The 21523-nt window shown below is 36.5% G+C and overlaps 1 protein-coding gene across 3 annotated transcripts in view; it reads right to left on the minus strand.

Moving 5' to 3' along the window:
* Positions 1 to 21523, minus strand: part of OLFM3 (olfactomedin 3) — a 173653-nt gene that overhangs the window by 46230 nt on the left and 105900 nt on the right. The window contains exon 1 of one of the 3 annotated variants that reach the window (XM_010975073.3): positions 481 to 668. The exons of 1 other annotated variant lie outside the window; for it this stretch is intronic. In XM_010975073.3, coding sequence (XP_010973375.1) covers positions 481 to 609 — 129 coding nt within the window. In that variant the 5' untranslated portion in view covers positions 610 to 668. Of the gene's footprint in view, positions 1 to 480; positions 669 to 7465; positions 7567 to 21523 lie in introns of those variants that run through there. One more of the 3 variants, XM_064488769.1, reaches the window with a different exon arrangement.

Here is a 21523-nt window from a genome sequence, read left to right on the forward strand (position 1 = left end):
AGGGTTTTTAAAATTCATTTATGCTTAAAAGAGGTTGGTTTCTCTGACTGAATGCATTGCAAACAGTCACAGGAATTGAATTCCAAGGAAGAAACTGCTATAGTAAAACTAGATTAGCTCGAATATACTCTATAGCATACTCTATAGGAAAAATTATGGGGTTTTACAGATGTTAAAAGAAGAAGTAAATAAGAAACAAAACATTTTAAAATAAAGAATCTTTCAAAACCTCAGAATAATATAAAGCTTTTCATTCTTAAGAATTTAAAGAGTCTAGTAACCTTTCATAGCCAATTTGTCAGGCAGTTCATTTATTCTTTGATGTAACTTTAAAGTGATCATAAAGAAGTATCTGTGACTAAAGTTATTACATAAATATTGTATCAATTGCAATCCCAGCCTTTGCAGTTTATAAAATAAAGCCCACTGGTTTAATGCACTTACTTCCCGAGACGGCCAGCCCCCACTCCAGTGACTTACTAAGGTATCTGGCGTTGATAGCCTCGTGGTGTTCAGTCCTACCAAGGATGGGAGAGTTTGGGACATCCAGTTTGAGATCATTGCCATGGTACTGAGCACAGCGCCAAGCTTCAGCAGTGGAGGACTCATTGCTGTGGAGCTAATGAGTTTTCATAGTGACTGATTAAGATCCCGGTGCTGGGCTGGCAGCGGGAGGCGTGACTGCAGCACGCCACATCTACAGCATGAAAAGAGATCAACTTCCCCAGCTCTCATCATGCAGGAAAGCCCACAGAACCTCATTCCCCCTCCCTCATGGGAAGTGCCCTGCTCTTTCTTTTCGTCCTTTATCTGGTACTTTCCTGGATCATCCAACAAAATATTCTTGATAGGGCTTGGCTGGTAATTGTTAAAGCAGAGGTTGGAGGGAGGAGGAAACAAGCTTTTCCTGCTCCAGTATAGTCAGCTGCCGTCACCAGAGTTCACTGCCTCTGAGATCTCTACCAGTATAATCAGCTGTTCTTTATCCTTCGTTAAAAAAATACACCCCTAAATTGAGGTCTGTCAAAGCGCGCATTTCAAACACCAAACTTAATATATTCAGGTTTTTCTGAGTGTGCACAGAGTGCATTTAGGCAGAACACGAAAAAGTCTGCAAAGCATTTCTAAGATGACTAGATGTTGAGTACGAGATTTTTTTTAAAATAGTAACCTAAAATTAGCATTGTTGCCTCTTAAAAAAATTGTCAAAGATTAATAGCTACTGCCTGTGGAGAACGTTACCCTAGGCACCTTACGTGTGTATAGACGGAAAAGGCAGCCTTGGAGAAAAGCTTCTGCTAAGGAAATTTCATAGGTTCCCAGTTTTGCTTTCCTAATGAGTAGTTAGCAGTTGCTCAGGCACACGGCAAAGGCAAATGCAGTTAACTCTGTTTTCATCTCGTGAGGAATAATAGACTGATACTGGAAGTCTGTGTCATGAAAGAACATGTGACTTATTCAAAAAGCACAGGACTTGGATTCAGGGAGTCCAAGGGTCTAGTTCCTTGTTCTCTTTTAGTTAGTTGAGTGGCTGGCCAGTGAATTAAAATTCTTTGGCTTCAGTTTGTTGTTGTTTTGTTTTTCCTACGATAGGTGATCATTAGACTCCATACTGTCTAAAGCCCCTTCTAGCTTTAAAATTCACTGATCTGTTTATTAGAGTTCCGTTGGCAAATGTGTATATTGAATTTGGGGCTTATGGGTAATTTTATTATTTTCTTTTTACAAATACTACAAAATTGCCCACATCCAAGTCTCAGGCCCCGAATGGAATAAATCACAGGCCATTGTCTTGTATGATATATGTGGTTTAAAATAAAAATACAGAAAGAAGATACGAAGGGAATTGTGGCTGAATGAAAATTAAATGAAAAGGAATCTGTTATAGAAAGGAAAAATATTGCTTTGATTCCTTAGGAGAATTCTGGAATTGTTTGTATCTGGAATTTTCAGCCAAAGGTACATATTTCTCTTAAACAGTTTTGGCAGGACAGATAAAGAGAGTATCTTTAATAAAGTTGAAAGAGATACATATTTATAGAGGTATGTGTGCTCTTTATTCTCAAATACCACTTTAAACTGGGTAAATACTGAGACTCCTCAAATCTCCCTTGCATATATTACCTTGAAATCCAGAATTTTTTTTTTCCCCTTCAGAATGCATCCAGATGATTTCAGCTGATTGTTATTTTTTAATTATAGTGCTCAGAAAACCAAATTTGTCTTTTTCAAAAATCATATCTTATGAGAAACTTAAGATGAAAGCTCAATAGTTAATTAAACTTAGTATTCAGAGCATTCATGGAAAGGACTGTGAAATTTTACATTAGTATTGTAATATGGCAATAACATAAAGTAAAGTGAATTTACAAATTTAGTTGTTTGAAAAATCACTTGGAACACTACCTGATTTTAATGAAGGAGAAGAGTGTCTTTTTAAGAGCTTAATTTCCAAATTTGAAAGCTAATACACACGCAATTACTGGATAATTTAAGATGCAACATGGCAGATGGTAATTATACTTATTAATGAACTATCAGTCAACAAAACAATAGAATCTTTAGAAGAATATAGGATTAATGTCAGGGGAAACCAGTGCCCTTATTTGCAAATTAAAATGAAAGGATGAAACGAAAAAAATACAACATAAATGGAAGCCTTCTTGCAATTTCTCAGAGATGCAGATACCTACACTAAAGAACTGAAAGAGAACAATAGAGAAAGTTTATGTTTCAAGAATGTTTAGGAGCAACATAAAAGCTATAAAATATGTTCTTTCCAAAAAAAAAAAAACCAGGTTTAAATGGCACACATTGAAATAGAAGAGCTCAAATTGTAAAGATTATTAGTTGTGGGAAATAAAAATAACTATGATTTGTGAAAGGCTAAATAGTTTGCATTGTTCTCATAATCTAGTGTGTTGATTATAATATCCATTTTATAAATTGAGTTCTAGTTTGCAGTTGTGGGACATGATTATTTTATGTAGATGTAGCAACCCTGTTCAGGACAAGAGATTAAGTAGTTACAGAAGTTCCACTAGCATAGTGTGAATGGTGGTGGAGTCAGTAGCAAGGTGTGGAGCTGGAAATACTAGCAGTGAACAAGTACCAGGGCTTCAAGGTCAGCCAAAGACGTTTGCACATTATCTTGTATGTAATTCAAGAATTTTAAGCAAGGCTATGAATTCATTAGCTTTTTTCTCTCAAATTGTTACTTTGGCATTTTTATGATGCTGGATATACAGATGGGGGTTGTAGGAACAGCAAAGCATATCAGAGAAAGGTCGCTTAAGAGCACACATTCTTATAGTTTACGCAAGAAATGATGAGATCCTAGAATAAGAAACTGTCAGTGAAGTTCAAAAGAATGGATTTGTAAAGAATTGGGGTAAAATTGATAGCACTTGGTGATTGAACAGATGTGAGTGATTGAACAGAAGTGTGGGAGAGAGAGTTACTTGGGGGAATTTTCGGGTTTGGAAATTTGGACAGTAAATATTGTTCATCAAGATAAGTAATTCAAGTATGCCTTTAGAGAGAAGATAGATTTCATTGTTACATACTGGGTGTGAGTTGCATGTGGTAGAGAGAGTTCCTGGATGATACTGTACCCAAATATGGCATTCAGAAAAGAGTTAATTTCACTAGACCACACAAACTTAATGGCTTAGTGAAAAGAATATGTCTTACATCACAAAAAATGGTTAATTTTGGAATGCGCAGTCTTAAAACTATCAGTGATTTCATTTAGACTTTAATTCAAGATAATCTCTAGGCTTAATTACTTATGCATAATTTCCTATACATTTTTCTTTAAAAATAACAAACAACTTCTATTTCTAATAAATAGTGAAAATATTACTAGATCTAGTAATCTTACAGAATATGTGACCTGACTACATACTTATTTTCCTTTCAGAATCTCAGTGTGGATCAATAACTATAAAACCTACAACAGAGTATTATTTCTCATGGAATGCTGAAAGGTATTGATTAATATATTTACTCATTAGGTTTTTTTTTTATGGTAGCCTATCTTTTTATTATCCAGAGTATTTCATGATAAGCCTATATAATAAATAATAAGGAAATAAATAATGATCAAGAAAGACTTCAGATAATTTTATGTAGTATTGGTTTGGCACGTTATGTCATTGGACTTTTATTTTTCTTTGATTTGGAGCACAAAAATTTAACATTCCTTTAATGCTCAGTACAATTCCTAGTTTGGGGGCTATTTGTATGGTAGGTGAGTGTATTGGTTTCTGGGGAACCCAGCTTGACAGAAAGGTTAAACCAAAGCGATCTCTAGAAAAAATAGACTCAAGCAAGTAGCAGAAATAGAAGATTGGCATAAAGTAGAGAAAGAGGCTTAAAGTTTATGTTGACTTCCTACTCGGTCACAGTGGATGAAGAGAATAATATAGCTTTTTCCAGTGACATAAAGTCATTCTGGGACTGTGGAGCTAGTAGTCCAACTTAAAATAGAGAAAAGGGACTGATGTTCTTGCTTCCTTTCTCACTGAAAAGTCAAAGCAATTGCAAGAGAGCTTCCATATGATTCCACTACCATACCTACCTGTCCATCTCACCTGTGCCCAGATGACTTTACTTTTTCTCCCATTTCACAGGTAAATTGTTCATGTTCCTAGATAAGGTTGATTCCTCCCCTGTGCACTAGATCAATATCTTTCAGACTGTCATGGATAGGAATTACCAGGGTCCCAGAGTCTTAGGTCCCACCTTGAGAGTGTGGCTTATTGGCTCTAGCATAGGGCCACATAATTTGCATTTCTGACAGTCTCCCAGCTGATGGTTGTTCTGCCATTCTTAGACTACCCTCTGAGTAGACTGCCCTAGAACACACTCATTGCATCTGCTCAAAGACAATTCTCTCAATCGTCTCTTTCTGACATCAGTAACTCTTCTCACTTTAAAGAATCATTCATAACAGGATACAAACACCACCTTATATCTCTTATTTTAAATATAAACTAGTAAACAGTACTTCCATAATCCTAATATCTTTCCATTTATTTTGCCTATTTCTCACTATCCCTTTGTAGCATACATTCTTGAGAGTTGTCTGTACTCACCATCTTTAGTTTCTTTCTTCGTAATCAAATTTTTGTTCACACTTCTCCACTCCACTGATACCACTTTTATCAAGGCCAAAAAGGATCCCACATTGCAAAATCTAGCCGTCAGTTATCAGTCCTCAACTTTCTTGGCCTATGGACAGCATTTATCAGACTTTTGCTTTCTACCCCCTGAAATAATTTCTTCACTTGGCTTCAAGGATGCCACATTCACCTAGTTTTCCTTTTACTTTCAGACCTGTCTTTCTCAGTCTCTTTTGTTGATTCTTCCTCATCTATATGCTAATGACTCCTAAATTCATTTCTTCCTCACACACCTCTCCTGTCAATTCAAACCTGTACATCCAATTATCTAGTTGACATCTCCACTTAGATGGTTAATAGACATCTTAAATTGAACATGTTAAAAAATGAGCTCCTGATATGCCTTCCACATCTCCAGCAAACGAAACGAAAGAAATAAAACCAGAAAACTATATATATGCAACCATTTCTATAGTCGTCCTCATTTCAATTCCATGGTTCAGTTGGTCAGGCCAAAAGGTTAGATTTCAGCCTTAACTTTTTCTTTTCCACGTATCTTGTCAGTTTTATCAGCAGGTGTTCTCATCTCTACTTTCAAAATATACCCAGCATTCAACCATTTTACACCGCCCTCACTTCCGCCATGCTGCTCCAAGTCATCTTTTATTACAAGAGCCACCGTTATTGATCTTGTACCAAGTCAGTCCTTTTTTAACCCCCTTACCAGAGTAATTCTGTTAAATTATAAGTCAGATTATGCTATTCCTCTGCTTAAAACTCTTTTAATAGATTCCCATCTCACTCATAGTAAAAGTAAAAATATTTAGCATGAACCTTAAGGTTCTACATCATCTAGCTTCCTCTTATTTCTCTGATCTCATTTCTTTGTTCATGTCACTGGAGTAATTCTGGTACCTCAGAGAGGCAAGATACTCTTCCAACTCAGGGCCTTTGGATTTGCTCTTCTCTGGTGGAATTCCAGTCTCTCAAATGTCTTCTCACTTTCTTTTTAATTTAAAGATCACTTTTTCATACGGTCTTTGCTGACTACACTATCTCAGATTTCTTCTCTCTTCATCTGATTATTTCATGCTGTCTTTTGCTGCTTTACTTTTTTTCTCCTTAGAAGCTTACCACCAGTTAGGATCCTATATATTTTAATTATTTGTCTTGTTTATTATTTGTTTTCTCCACAAGCTCCATGAAGGCAGGAATGTTCCCTGTTTTGTTTGCTGGGATATTCTCAATGCCTGTAAGAATGCCTGCTACATAGCAGGTTCTCAGTAAATATTTATTAGACGAATGAATACATGAATATATTACTGTTTTATTCCTGAACTTCCCTCATTTTAAAAAGGAGACTGTTTTCAGCACAAAAATTAAAATAGTGCCCCCCCCACTTTTTTTGCAAAATGAGTCTGTGTAATGTTACTGCGTTTTTGCATTTGTCTTTATATGTGTGCATGATGAATGCATGAGTAAAAGGATAGTATAAACATAAAGTTAAGAATGCTTTTTTTTTTTCTCAAATTTGAGATTTAGAATGCAAGCACTTTTGGTCTAAGCGAAGAAGTACTGTATCTATCTCTTGTTCTGACTTCTCTTGATAAGCCTCAAGTCACTGGAACTCTACAAAAATATAAAAGCAGTCTTCTCTTACTCTTGCCTTTGGCTAATGAAATTTGTCTCTAATAACATAGGGAAGACAGAAGAGACTGTAGGCTATGGAAAGGATGAGTTTAAATAAAATGAATTGGAGAAGATGGAGATCTGAGTGTCCATTCACTCAAGTCCCCTTCATTTGGCCCTTGGCAATCAGTTAGGGACCACTTGTAGCTTCTAGAATTTAGTGCTTTACCATTCTTGCCTTGAGGTTTCAGGGTTGTCTTAAAAGTATTCACTAATGAAAGAATGAATTTAGAGTGAAAAACGTTAGCAAAATTCTCTAAAGGAGAGATTTCTGTCTTCTCATCTTTGCCTTCATCTGTGAAGCTGACTGATGCTCTGTAAGCCTGGGGGATCCTCTGTTGGCAGCTGTTGTTGCTACTTCAAAAGAGAAAAAATGGATGTGTGGGGGAGGAATATATTCAGGGCAAACATGTTTTTTTTTTTTTCCTCTGACTTTCTACTCAAAATTGAAGAAGTGAGAAAATGTAACTCCAGGATTAGGCTAGAGAAAAGGAGGATGCAAAGTAGTGTGACAGAGACAGCCTCAGACTGTACTGCAGAAGACTTGTTTTGTATCATCTTAGTCATTGCCTTGCTCTGGGTTGTTTAACCAGGAAATAAAGACATTAAACTGACTTTCCTACATAGTCCCTTCTGAGTACCGTACTTACGAGCTTGGTTTCTATCCTGAAGTCTCCACAGGCCCCTCTTCCCTCTCTGCTCTGACACCACTCGACTGCTAGCTGTGTGACCTCCCGGATCCTCGATTTCCCTGTATGCAGATTGGGGATAACGAGAGAACCTGATTCATTAGGAATTTCTGAGGATGAGATAAACATCTACGTATAAAGCACTTATCAATGGACTTGGCAAGTAAGGAGTTCTCAGTCATTGTTAGTCATCATTAGTCCAGTGCCTAAGATGTTTGGGTATCTTTTCCCCACTTTATGGAATAGAGAGTAGAGACTGAAATTGTTCGTGATAAGGAAGCAAAGATCATCAAACTGTCTGTGAATTATCAATATAAAAGTTTAGCTTTAAGAGTTTTGAAAGTGTAAAATATTGTTGGTTCTAGTATGGTTGGTTGATAGTGATTGGCCGATAACAGTATCCCGGAAAGGGTCTAAAGCAATACTCATCCCACAGGCGTCTTGAGGAGCTGCCTGTTTCAGCCTGTCTTTCTGGCACCATTCTTAGAACTTTATTTGTATGAATTCCTTTAATTCTCACACAAACCCTGTGAGGTCGGTATTATTACAATAACCAGTTTATAGATGAGGAACTGAGGCACTGAGAGGTTAAGTAAGCTAGCTGAAGTCACACGGCTAATAAATGGCAAGTTCCGTGTTTGAACCCTAACGTCACATTCTAAGTATGCTCCTAATATTATGTACATACGTATATGCACACACACAGACACAATAACAGTATCATAGGAACTATTTATTTCAAATTTTATTTTTTTTAAATAATTGGTATTATTTAGGGGAAGCATGGCAGTTTAGCCATTGCATACTTTCAGTAAATAAATGCTTAAAGCTAAGCACAGAAATTAAAAGTAACATCTTCATTTATTGTGTTCATCTTTGACTGTGACAGAGCAGAGCTCTCATCAGGGAGTCACTGACTCTCAGGTAAGTGTTCAGTTGCTGCTTCGTTTTCTTTGGAATCTATTTTCAGATTTTTCTAATTCATCCAACTCACCAGGGCAGACTGAACTGTTAAATTATTGCGGAAACCTTTTTGGGAAGAAATTGTTTAGGAAGAGAAATCTCAGAGAGGTTGGAAAATTGCCTGGTGATCAGAAAGAAGACTGTTTCAGTGGTAGCATGAAAGAATAAAATTGGATCTTCAAATGTGCAATTTTCTGAAAGGTTGTTGTACATTGTTTCATATAGCTTATATCCCTCTTGAATTTGAAATGCATGTTTAGCAGGAACCAAAAATCTGGTGGTAGTAAATAACCCCACACATCAAAGTATGAAAGATTACATTTGTAGCTTGCTTTTTTTAACAAATTCACAAACATTGTGGAACTATGCACAGTTAATTTGTATGTAGTAGCACTAGCTATATTATTTGTCAGTATTGTCTCCTCATCAGTATGTGTAGTCAAGGTTGTTTTGTGATTTGAAAGCTCCGGCAAACATAGTTAAACATAAATGTCTAGAGATCTGGGCTGGAAACAAGTCAGGCGTGCTTTGTCATTGAAAGTGTTGTGAGAGTTATGCAGTTTTATAAAAGGGGGTCAGAAAAACAGTTAAGGCCAGGTCATTAAAATAACCACCACATAGATGAAGCTGTACAAATTCATTGCCTCATTCCCTTGTCCTTTTTTGTTTCAGTGCTATTAAGAACTGTTGACCTTATAAAAGCAGCTTTAGGAGGACATAAGTAACTTGACTTAGAAATAGTTCCCTTTGTGAACACTCAAGTAAAAGCAGTCCAGTGACATACAGAAGTATGAACTTGACAATGAGTAAGTAAAGGAGCACTGTGTTGACAAACGTCTTTTGTTGTTGAAATTAAATGTATGCTTTTTCCTGCTTAATATGTTTTGTTCTTTCCACATAGTCCATTTTAAATATGTATTACAGTCTGTTATAAAAGTAAGCAAAAGTTACTTGTTATTATCCTCTCATTGGCTTTTAAAGGCATTTATTAAACATTTATTAAGTACATTCTTTGGCCCAGGGACTGGACTGTCCTAAAATGCAAGATTAATATGATACAGCTTCATCTTTGGGGTCATTTGTCGATCTGGGAGCATAACAGAATATATAAACAGATATGTACATGTGAGCTGAATAGTTCCAATCTTACAAGTATAGAGATACAGTGGAGAAATAAAAGAAAAGGAGATGGGTACCATGTGGTGAAATGGTCAGGAAAAACTTCACTGGAAAAAGGTAGAGCTTGAGCAAGTTTTGAAAGTTTAGCTCCTAATTTTCTTAATTTTTAACTGAGGGAAATGGACAGTGTAATTTATTGTGGGCCCTAAAATAAAATGAGATTTAAGTCATAAGGAACTTGGTTCTGTGCTTCAAATAGTAGAGAATTATATACTTCATCCCTTCCTTGGTCAAGGTGCATCATTTTTCCTAGTAACTACATTTTTACCTCTCTTCCAATTAATGAAATAAAATCATGATATTTACCTAAACTGTAGTATTATAAGACTACTAAGTGTAAAGAGATTGTGAAGAAAATATTATTATGAAAACAGGATTTTCCTTGAGAAGGAAGAGGGGCAAATAGTAATACCAAAGCTCTTGAAGAACCTTATGTTATCGAGAAAATAGTATTCAAAATTACATGCACACGTCAGCAAGGAGTAGTTTGAATTGTAATATTTACACATAACCTGAGTCATAAAGCATATGGTTAAAATTTTAATTCTAGTTTAGAGGCTTCTTGTCAGGTGTCTGTGGAAAGGTGTGCAGACACAGGACAGCACGAGGAGCGCTGAGACGTTTGCCGTGACTGAAAGTGGATTTGTCTCTGCAGGGCATGCTCCCTCTCCCTTCCTCCCTCTCTCTCCTTCCCCCCTCCTTTCCCTTCTCCTTTCTCTCTCTCCCTTATTTCCTTTTTCTCCCACCCTCCTTTTCTTCTCTCCCTCCTCTCTCTCCCTCCCTTCATTGTCCTTCCTTCTCTCTTGTTCTCTTTCACTTTCACATGCGCGTCCTGCACTGAAGATGCAGGGGTTCCCCAGGCGATTCTGATGTGGTCTCTGTTTTTAACTGTTGCCTGGCTATACGGCTGCAAGTGAAGCACATAAATTCTGATATTTTACACTTCAGAGTTGGAAGTATTATGTTTTATCTTTCTGCTTCTTCGACGCTGTTTAAAACAAAACAAAATAAACAAAAGTTAACCTTTTCTAAGCCTTCAGACATGCCCGCTTAGGCTATAATTTCTGTCTTACTGCAGTCCATAAGGTTTTCAAGAAGTTACTGAACTTAAAACTGGAGACTGCTCATAACTGCTGTTCAGTAATGGTGATGCATCATTCATGTGAACCTCATTAATAGGTTTTCTTATAAGAGTGGTTCAGAAACATGCCTATGATAAAAAAGTGTCCTTTTTAATATGTTTTTCTGTCAAAATGTATTTATTAATATCTATCAAAATACTTGTATAAGTTAGTCAGTAGTTTTCTATAAAATGGCACTTAGAATTATTTGAGCAGCAAGATTTGTTTCATGGTGAATCACTTATGCATTCAGCAAGGATTTATTGATCATCCTCTTTATGCTAGACACTAAATGCTAGAGGTTAAAGACTAACATAATATACTCATTCAGTATCTTAGAAATAAGAAAGAAATACATGTATAAGATAATTTCAATATAATGTGCTGTATGATTTGTACAAAATGAAGTGGGACGTAAACAGGTTAGTGTTCTGTGCTGGTGGGATAGAAAAGGCTTCAGGAGACTGTGGCTTAGATGGATTCCGTAGAATTTCCTGAGTAGATCAGGAAGGAAAGGCCATTCTACCCCAGGAACAGCATGTGAAAATGGACCACTGAGGTGTTAGAGATCACATGTTGTTCAGGGAGCTCTAAGTAGCTTGGGCTGGTGCCGGAGAAGAGTGCATGGTACGGTGGGAGGAGGGAGGAGATAGGGTTGGAGAGGTAGCAGGAACCTGCAGGTGCTTGTGGCTTTCCAAGGAGGTTAGATCTTACTACAACTAGTCTTTCAAGAGTTGCAAAAAGGGGACTGGTGCCAGACTTGTTTGCTGTTTAGAGGAAGATCACTCAGAAAAAAAATATAATAAATATTGGAGAGAGTGGTAAGGAGAATGATGGCTAGGAGGGTAGCTAGGGGGCTATTTTGGGGCTCTGCTAAGAATTAGGAGGTATACAGAGGGAGTATTACACATGGACTCGGCACTTTGCGTAGAATTTTGTGAATTACTAGATGTGGAGGCAAGAGATAAGGAAGACAAGAATGACCTCTAGATTTCACAAAATACAGTACTGCAGGAAAAGTGCTGGGGAATCATCTAGAACAGTGCTAAACATTAAGGTGCATGTTACCTTGAGACTCCCTGGGGGGTCTTGTTAAAAGGTAAACTTTATTTCAAATGTTGAGGGCAAGGCCTGAGATACTGCATTTTCAACAGGTTCCCAGGGGATCATCAGACCACACTTCGAGCAGAAGGGGCCTTGTGAGCCGACTCAGAGAGGGTAGAACTAAGTGAAGGGCCGATGTGTGTGGACATAGATCCTGTGTGATGAAGGAGGTACAACCAAGGAAAGAAAGAAGTCAAGCTCTTTAAGGGAAGGGAGAGGGAGGATTCCCAAACCACATGTGTCTCACCAAAAAAGGGGTTCAGGAGTTCCCACCATTCAGAGACAGCTGTTAGCAGAAAGCAGACATTTAAACTTAATACACATAAAGTGGGTCCTAAAATTTCTTGTAAGTAAAGTTATAGTTAAAATTTTATCTTGAAAAAAATAAAGAGAACATGGAGTAAAATAAATTATCTTAAAATTGTGGGAATATGTTAACTGAGCATGAGTAAAGAATAGATGAGGTCTTAATTTGTACGTGTGTGTGTGCCTATTTTTTTAAAAAAGTTAAATCATTTGGTTGCACAGCATAGTCATAAATAGATTTGTTTTGCAAAACTCTTCAAGGAGTTCCCTAATTTTTTCAGGGCTTCTTTTGAATGTTCCTGTGACATTCAAATCATTGTTTTTTGAAGAACCTGTCCGTAATTTCTCCCTTCAGTTGTTGAAGAGTATACATTTGCCAGCTGCCCTTCAATAGTCCCTTTGTATTTGAGCAGAGCAGTTCTCATAGCACTTGCATCAACTGCATGAAATCATGTGTCTTTTGCATGATTTTGATTAACTTCCATTATATTTGCATTGAATAGCATGAGATAATTGCCCCATCTAAAAATTAATGGTTCAAGATGGGATGCCCATCTTGAACCACTGTTGGGCATCCACTGTTAAATATGTGGCCACAGTTAGTAAATATTCCTGGGTTTTGATGGCTGTTGCTGCCTTACACAGCTTCACAGTGGCAGGAGTGAACGTGAGTAACGTGAACTCAGGGTTGACTAGAAAGTTAACGACCCATGTGCTCTGATACTGGGATGAATGGAAAAGGAAGAGAAGGATAATGCTTTCACAGAATTCACTCATTTTAGGCAAGTAGTCTATTAACTATATCCAGGAAGGTTGATGCATTATGTTTCAGCAGCTTTTGAAATTGAAATGCATTAGTTTGATGTGAAAATCTCATCTGTCAGGGAGGGATAATCAGGAAATATCTGGAGTTTTGGGTGTTGCCTGAAGTTGCCAGAGTTAGAGTCTCAATGAAGGCTCCAGGTATCTCCAAAGCCCTAGGAACATATTGGGTCCCCACGGGTGCAAGCAAAAGGGAAACCCTGAAAAGTTGCTAACTGACAGTTGAATAAAAACAAAACTACCCTTGTGATGGGGCTTGGGAGGTCAAGATGTCTGGATTCTAATCCTGATTTTTCATTTAGCACTACGGTGTGCCTGAGTTTCTTTTTCAGCTCCAACAGTCTCTGACTCTGTGTGCAGTGTTAAGAGCTTGGGTTTTGAAGTCATAGATCTGGGTTGAAATCCCAGTCCTGTCACTTACTGTGTGATCCTGAATAAGTTCTTTTCTGAGCCTTATTTTACTAAAATCTTTAAATTGAGGATTAAAATATCTACCGGTATGGTATAGTGCATTTGATCAAAGAGCATCAAGGACATAGCTCTATCTATACACTTATATCTGTATCTGTATCTGTATCTATAACAAAGTTAGGTTTATTGACTTGTTGCATCGAGAGAGTGCACACCAGAGGAACCATGGAGCATCTCACAAAGCAAAGGAAGAAACAGGGTTAAAAACAGGACTTGAGGGAAGGATGGAGTTTCGATAGTATTTAAATAGAGCAGAATTTTAATAATGCCAAAAAAGAACAAGGCTCTAATGTAAAGTAGTTAGCATGTGGCCTGAGCTGAGATGTGGACTCTGAATTCTGTTTCCTTGGAAACTACAAAGTTAAGATAAATGTTGAACATTGTGGCTGAAAAACACTTATCAAAGTTTTGTACCTCGGTTGAAAATTGACACTGCTTCTCAGTGTCAGAGTAACTTAAATCTTCCAGAAAAGAGTGGGCTGTTCCATTTTTACTGATCTGATTTCAAACAGCTAAGTCTCTGATAGTCTGTGATTTCGGAGAACAAAGTGTCTTAGCACTACATCCCCCAGTAAAGTAACAAAAGCAGTGGTAGTTGACTTCAAAGGCTGTTACTAATAAAACTGGAGAATGCATATGAAGTGCTGGGCACAGTTCTTGTCCTTGAAGTCAGTATTACTTCCCATAATAAATCGGCTAATGAGTTAAATCGGCTAGTCTTCAGTCACTTAAAAGCACAACTTTGAAAACCTAACCATTCAATAAAAGGATAGAGTCCATTGCTTTGACCTTAGGAACCCAATGCTTTGAAAAGATGTCTGGATGCAGCATAATTACCTGTTGCCATTGAAAATACAGATTTCATGGCCCTGCATCATCAGAAATGCTACTCAGTGGGCTTGGAATAGGATGTGTATTTGCACTTTTCAAAAGCTCCTGGTTTTGATGCGCAGCCAAATTTCACAAACATTCATATAACCAAATGAGCATGAGGAAGCATTGTCACAGTATATGTATTGTTCTCAAATGGTTAGGGGGAAAGATTTAGAACATCAAAGAATATGGTTTAAATGTCATCTAGTCCAGATTTCACTCAGTATTGAAATGCACTTTGCAACATCCCTGCTACATGGATTTTTCAACCCCGATACTTTCAGTGTTAGTAAAATCAATCTTACGCAAGTTGATGCTTTGATACTGGACATACCCTATCATGAGTAAGTCCTGTTGCCACTCAAATTCCATTCATTGTTTAGTTCTGCCTTGTGTTGTACCAACTGAGAGGTCTGCTTTTCTCTGTTACATGATGGCCCTTTAAAATAACAAGCTCCCTAAACTTGTCTTTTTCCAGGAAGGACATGCCCAGACTTTTTGACCATTCCTCTAATGATATGTTTCCAGGACTTCCACCTTCCTGGTTATTCTCATCTGTACACACTCTTGTTGGTCAATATTATTATACACAGTACAGAATGGAATTACCTGAGATATGCCAGGTTGGACTGATCAGCCTAGATTATAGAAGAGTAAAAAGTGTTATTCATAAAAAAATGATGACACATTTTTCTTTTGTAGGATTAATACAGTTTGTTACAGTTTAAATATATTATCCTTTCCTTAAAGAATTATCGTTATGACTGACATGAAAACATTTTCTGCTCTAACAACTGCTGTCTGCAGTCAAGTCAGCTGGCAAGAACATGGTAATTTTGCACCTGTAATATGTATCTCAGTGATGAATGGAGTTAACAATTTTTTCATCAGTCCACAGGATGATTTAAGATACACTATATATATATTTTTACATTAAATTTTTAAATCCCTTTAAGCAGTCACTATGCTGGGACTTCTCAAATAGCTGATCTACAAAGGATTTCAGGGTCTTACATTTTGGATCTCCAAGAATCCTGCCGACTGAGAATTGGACTGAAGCTCAGTGGGGAAAACAGCTTAGAGCCCACTAGTGCCTCTTCTCCTCTGTTTTATGGCTTTGAACTTTGTTTAAAAGTCAGATCTCTTCCCCTTCTCCTTACTCCAACAGGCTCAAACGTATTGGATTAGCTGGTCAGTTCATTTAGGAATGATGGCAATAAAATGTGAATTTAGGTTGGTTCATGTGTATTTTTCCAAATATTAATATTTTGCACCGTAAGTAACGGAAACAAAGTGTAGTAACACAGCTGAGCACAGCAAGCTGCAGTTGTGTGGTTCTTTACATGACGATACTTCACCTGATGTCACTTTCCCTGACTCAACGTGGATTTGCACTTTGCCGCTCTTGCTTCCAGTACCCCCAGGTTGTGCCTTTTGCTCTTTTCTCTGTAGCTGAGCAGCCTCAGTATATCCCCACCTCCCTTTCCGTCAAGTTGCCTTCACATTTTTCTTGAAAGTTAAAATCCTATATTTACTGAAGTTATTTCCTTATTTATTAGAAACTAAGTTATATTTTAACCGTGCTCATATACTAGCACAGTTATTGTTCTGTTAATTCTCTAATCAAATGATATAGGTTTGAGTGATCTGACATAACCCAACATAACCCATTATCCCGTAACCCTTCTTGGTTGTAATGCATGCTTTTGGAAAATGTGATATTTTCTTCAGGAATGCAATTTTGGATTTTATTTGCAGAGTGATCAGGACTTTTCCAGCCAGAACTGGTTGAGAGACAGTATGATTTGAGAGGTTTTGTGGGGCTGGGGTCCTCTAAGTCTTGAACAACTCAATGCCTGTGCCTCAGCGTCAGTGCCAATATGCTTCATTAAATGTGAAAATAGATGAATTATGAATAGATGACACTTTTCTCTCCCAAAAAATTGTAAGCCCCCTCAGTACCAATACACATAGAAGCTAGCCCATGCAAGTGAATTCTCAGGATTCCCCCATTTCTGTCCCATGTCAAGGCTTCTGTCCCATTTCACTCTATCTTAGCCAGTATGATTTTGCTTTATCGTTACTCTTTGGCTTTAATTTCTTATCTCAGGCCCCTTCCATCTGTGGAATTCACTTTGCCTTTCCTTAGGTGTTTGCACCACAAACTTTCTGTGTAGTTTCTTGTTTGTTCTATCTTTTCCATCCCAGTTCCAAGCACAGTGGAGCTCTCTCAACCAGGCTGATGTTTTCAGCAGTGTCTCTGGTTAGAACAGCCCTGGTCAATCCTTGAGAGGAAATTGACTTAGAAAGACTCTGTCATGGGAGCACACAATGACATTTTTGATCCTGTGGGCTTACTTTCAAAGTCACTATTACTTTTCAATAAGGCTATGCCTCTTCAATCTATATCTGCAAAAGCAATCTATTTATTAGCACAAGCCCAAAGTGGAATTCAATTTATACTGCAGACCTCTAGGCCTTTGGTTCTTTTATAATATTTTTTAAATGTTACTTTATATTCTGGTAGATTCTCCAAGTATGTGTTATCTGTATGTGGGAAGATACTAGTACAGAAGGTAAAGGCACATTAGTTCTTTCAAATCAGTGGCAGGTTGTTCAGGAATGCTTTGTGCCAGTGCACCATATAACAAGTTCTTACTCTGAAATCGTTTGTCTTTATCCTAGCATATCTAACAGCCCCATCAAGTCACAGCCTGGACACATCCTGGGAGACACTGGCTGTGGTGCCATCAGTCCAGGGCTGATAATGCTCATGTTGGCTCAGAGTTGGCAAGTTCAAGGACTACTAGGTCAAACCATGAAACTCCAAAACATTTTAATTTACTTGATTTGCTTTTAAAAAGACAATGAAGAGTTTTGTTTTTTTTTAATTGAAGTCTCTAAGAATTCACATAACATTTTTAGTTGGTTGAATGTTTATGTATTTGGTCAGAATCTTTCAGAAGAGGAAGCTTTCTTAAGAGAAAGCTAGATTTGCCATTATGTGTAACAAAGCTGTTTGCATTTCTAAATGCACAGAAAAGAGAAAACAGCAATCATATTTTATCAACTGAAGGAATCTATCAATTTGTAGAGAAGTAACAGCCATTCGTTCGTATATTTAAAAGATAGCCGGATGAAATAAAATGTCTCTAATTCCCAGAAAATTGTTTTACCAGCCAAGTGTATTTAAGGAGATACTATTTATGTTTGGGAAATATAAATAATAAGGTACAGTTATGTCTACTTTAAAAATAGAATTGCCATTTTGAAAGTAGAAGCTCAGTACTTTTTCATCTCAGTCAATAGAATCGTTGATTTTGATTAAAATGTATTCTTGTGCCAGCCTTAATTGAATAAAACTTTTTAAACTGTATCTATGTTATTTCCTTTACCAAAATTAAATACTTCCAACATCATTGTTCAAATAATTTCCATGTTGAATCAATAGATAATAAAATATAAAAATATATAATGCCACATCTTCTTTACTTGCAGTGATTAGTGCCTTAATTTAAATGTTCAGCTTCATAAAATCATAAGTAGTTTGTTAAATGGCATAGTATATTAAGACTGCAGTCTACATTTTGAAGGTTAATGTTAATTTAAAAAATAGCTATGAAAGAATGTGGGAAATTAAAGAGCATTTAATGGTACTTAATATAAACTCAGTAAATTATGCCAATAAACATTCATCTATTCATGTTAATGTTTTTATATATGCATCCTGCATAAAAATTTTACAAGTTGTGTGATCATTGAAGTGCAATATGTAATGAGCACTTATCATTTATTCAAATATTTGAAGTAATTTTTTATAAATAATAAGCATGGCTTAGTTCTGAAATATAGCTTCACTAATTTTACATTTTGTATGTGTGGGATTTAAAATATTTTTTGGTTTTACTATGTGTTGTGCCTGAGAGAAACCAAACAAGAATATTATATTTTGATGATGTTAGAAAACAATGTCATTCTTTAAAATTCAAGCTCTTGACTGCTTTCGTGGAGGGTAGTGACTTTTCCTGGTTTGCCTCTCATGCACGCATGAGGACAGCAGTAGAAAACGTATCTAAACAGCACTTTCATTAAGAAGCCCTTAACCCAGTTACATTGCTAATACTTTGCGACAGGGTTTTGTGATTGGTTTGTATTGTTAAATCTATTTTAATAATGAACAGTTGGAGGCCCAGAGAGCTGGAAAGCAATGTCACACAGCTAGGCAGCAAAAGAAAAAATTCAAACCTCTGATTGTTCAGATCTGGAGATTGTAGTTACTGGTAATTTTATTCTTTGTGATCTTTTACAACTAAGGTATTTTTGCTATCAAGAACCTCAGCACTAACCTAAAAATGATAAACTGTCATTTCACTATTACAGGGGTGGCAATGTTCTTAATACCCATGGATATTAAGAGTGCTGCTAAAGGATTGTTACACCCTGTCAGCCACAAAAAAGTTTTTGAGTGGAATCTGGACTAAAATATTATTTCTCAATCTGGTTGTTTTTATGTTAGACAGTATTCTGTTCCTTGAAGAAAGTGAGGTTCATAATTATTTATCCCACCATGTCAGTATAACTGAGTGATAAAGAGCTTGTAGTCTAGATTTAGCCAGACCTGGATGTGTATTCTGGTTCTGCTATCTAACAACTGTGTGCTCTAAGGAAGTTACGCATACCTCAGTTACCTTATCTTTATGTTAGGAATAAATCTTAGTACTCAGCTTATGAAGTTATTGTGAGAATTACCACAGAATAATTGGTCAGCTAAAATGCTTAATATAGTGTCTAAAAATATATTAATGTTAAAAATGTTAGCTGTCACCAATATTAGTATTTCCATCAGATTTTTTTTTTGGACAAATATTCCCAGTAAATAGTGTGTAGTCAATGAATAATAGTGAAATTTTACTTGGTCAATTACAAAACAGTTACTTTACCTTCCTCATATAATGTAGACATTATCTCTTTGTACTTGGACATTTAAAAGATCTCTGAGATGTCAGTAGCTCCAGGGATGTTGCTCATTGTTTTAAAGGTCTTCTATAACTCATTAAGAACATTGTGCTCACCTTTGCCCCTAACAGTCTTCCCTGACACAGTGTTTTTGCTACAGTGCACAAAAGTGACCTCATTTCCCCCCATTGGTATCACTGAGAGTAGTGAATGTGATATTATCTGTGCTTGAATGGCTACAGACAACACAGTTGCCTCATCACACAAGTGAGGAATTTCTAGTTTTTCATAAAGTATACGCAGTGCCTGCCTAGCTTTCCAGCTGCCTCTTCAACTTTGCCCTTGCACGTCACAGTGTAAGACTTGCCCCAATCACTCTTTCTGGTTCCTCTGTGCCCTTAGATAGTATTTCCTTCCTCTAGAATGTTAATGGATTTCTTACCCATGAAAATTCAACTCAAAGTTTGTTCTTTCTCTGAAGGTTTTCTCAACTCCTGTCCTCCAGCAAACTTAGGGGAGATGGGAAGGGTCTTTTCTTATAGAAGTTCCCAACAGAGGTGGAGGTAGAGAAAGCCAGATTACCTAGGACACTTTTTGTTTTTAGTATTCATATGCTGTGGGCTTTCCTTCCCTACAATGTAGGAATGAGCACTAAAATGTGTAATATAAAAATTTTCCGAGGTATTTCTAGTGAAACATCCACTACTCCTTACTTCTGTCACCCCATAGAGAAGCACAGATTCTTGATTTCATGGCTCTCATACTACCTACTAGGGTGTAGTCAGGTTGTTTTACAAGTGCTTATTTCTATATTTGTCACCCACCAAACTTTTTGAGGGTTTTCACCTTTTAATTGAAAGAAAGTATAGTGTAAACACCTGATGGAAGTTAATTTGTGCTTTTATTTTGATACACAAATGAATATAATTTAGTACCATGTTGCTTATTTCATTGTCACTTAACTAGATACCTCAATTTATATAAAGAAATGCATATTAATTTTTTTAGATCCAAACAGAAAAACAGTCTAAACATTAAAATACAAATACTTTGTTTCTTAAGAAAGTCCGCCATACTATCATGCATTTTTACTGTATACAGAGCTATGAGGTTGGTTTGCTGGTGTTCTAGATCACCTTAAATTGAGTAAAAAAACTGAATGGATTTGGTTGGAATCTTCTGCAGAAAGATGCACCATTAGCAGCAGGAGTTGGTAGTCTAACAGACTGTCAATAGACACAAGCCCTAATATAGATACCCTAAAATAGCTGAAAAGTTTAGAGTGTTTTAATTTAACAACAAACATCTCCATAGATATGTCACTCAGGAATAACAGAAATAAGATCAATGCATATTTATAATCATTCTAAGTTGTATTAACATGTTAAATTGATTATAATACACTAAAAATAGAATATGCATCAATATGCATTGATACATATTAAATATACATTAAAATATAATGCATTGAACATAGAACTTAGTTAAAATGTTTAAAAAATACGTATTTTAACTCTCTATGTGTTAGAACATAAGTAACATACAGAAAAGTGAGGTAGACATGTGTACATAACATAATGTGATACATGTTGCCATATAAGAATGAACTATTTCTTTTGGCTCAGAAGGGGAGCTACTCATTTGGAGTTGAGTTGTGAAATGCATGAGAGATGATAAATAAGCTGATGCTTAAAGAATGGGTAGCTTTCTGGGTAGCGTTTCACAGGGGTATAATCAGAAGTTCAAAAAGAGAGCCTGAAGTGTTTGGAGAAGTTGAGAATTTCAGTGTTGTTGAATTATAAAGAGGTGAGGATTAGCGATGAGTTGGGAGAATTTGAAAGAGATGGAAAGACTCGACCATCCTGAGGAGGTCTGAAATCAATACTATTGACAACAGGGAATATAGAAAAATATTTAGCAAGGTGTGATTTAATTAATTTGTTTGTTTTGTTAAAATAAAGTACAAAAAACAGACTAGATTTGAAAATTCCCTGAGCACATAAAATCAGTTAAGCCATGTAAGTGATACCTAATTTAGCTTATGTTGCAATGCAAGTGAAACTTAACTTGGGTCATATTTTGTAAATGCCTCTGAAAATCATGAACAAAACCTAAATTATTTTCTGAAAATGGTGTAAGATATAACTACTTTTAACCAACCCTCTGTCATTTGGAGGAACTCTGATGCTATAACCAATATTTATAAAGAATAAACAACCTCTTC

The sequence above is a fragment of the Camelus dromedarius genome, chromosome 9, assembly GCF_036321535.1.
Source record: "Camelus dromedarius isolate mCamDro1 chromosome 9, mCamDro1.pat, whole genome shotgun sequence".
In the NCBI taxonomy this organism is placed as follows: Eukaryota; Metazoa; Chordata; class Mammalia; order Artiodactyla; family Camelidae; genus Camelus; species Camelus dromedarius.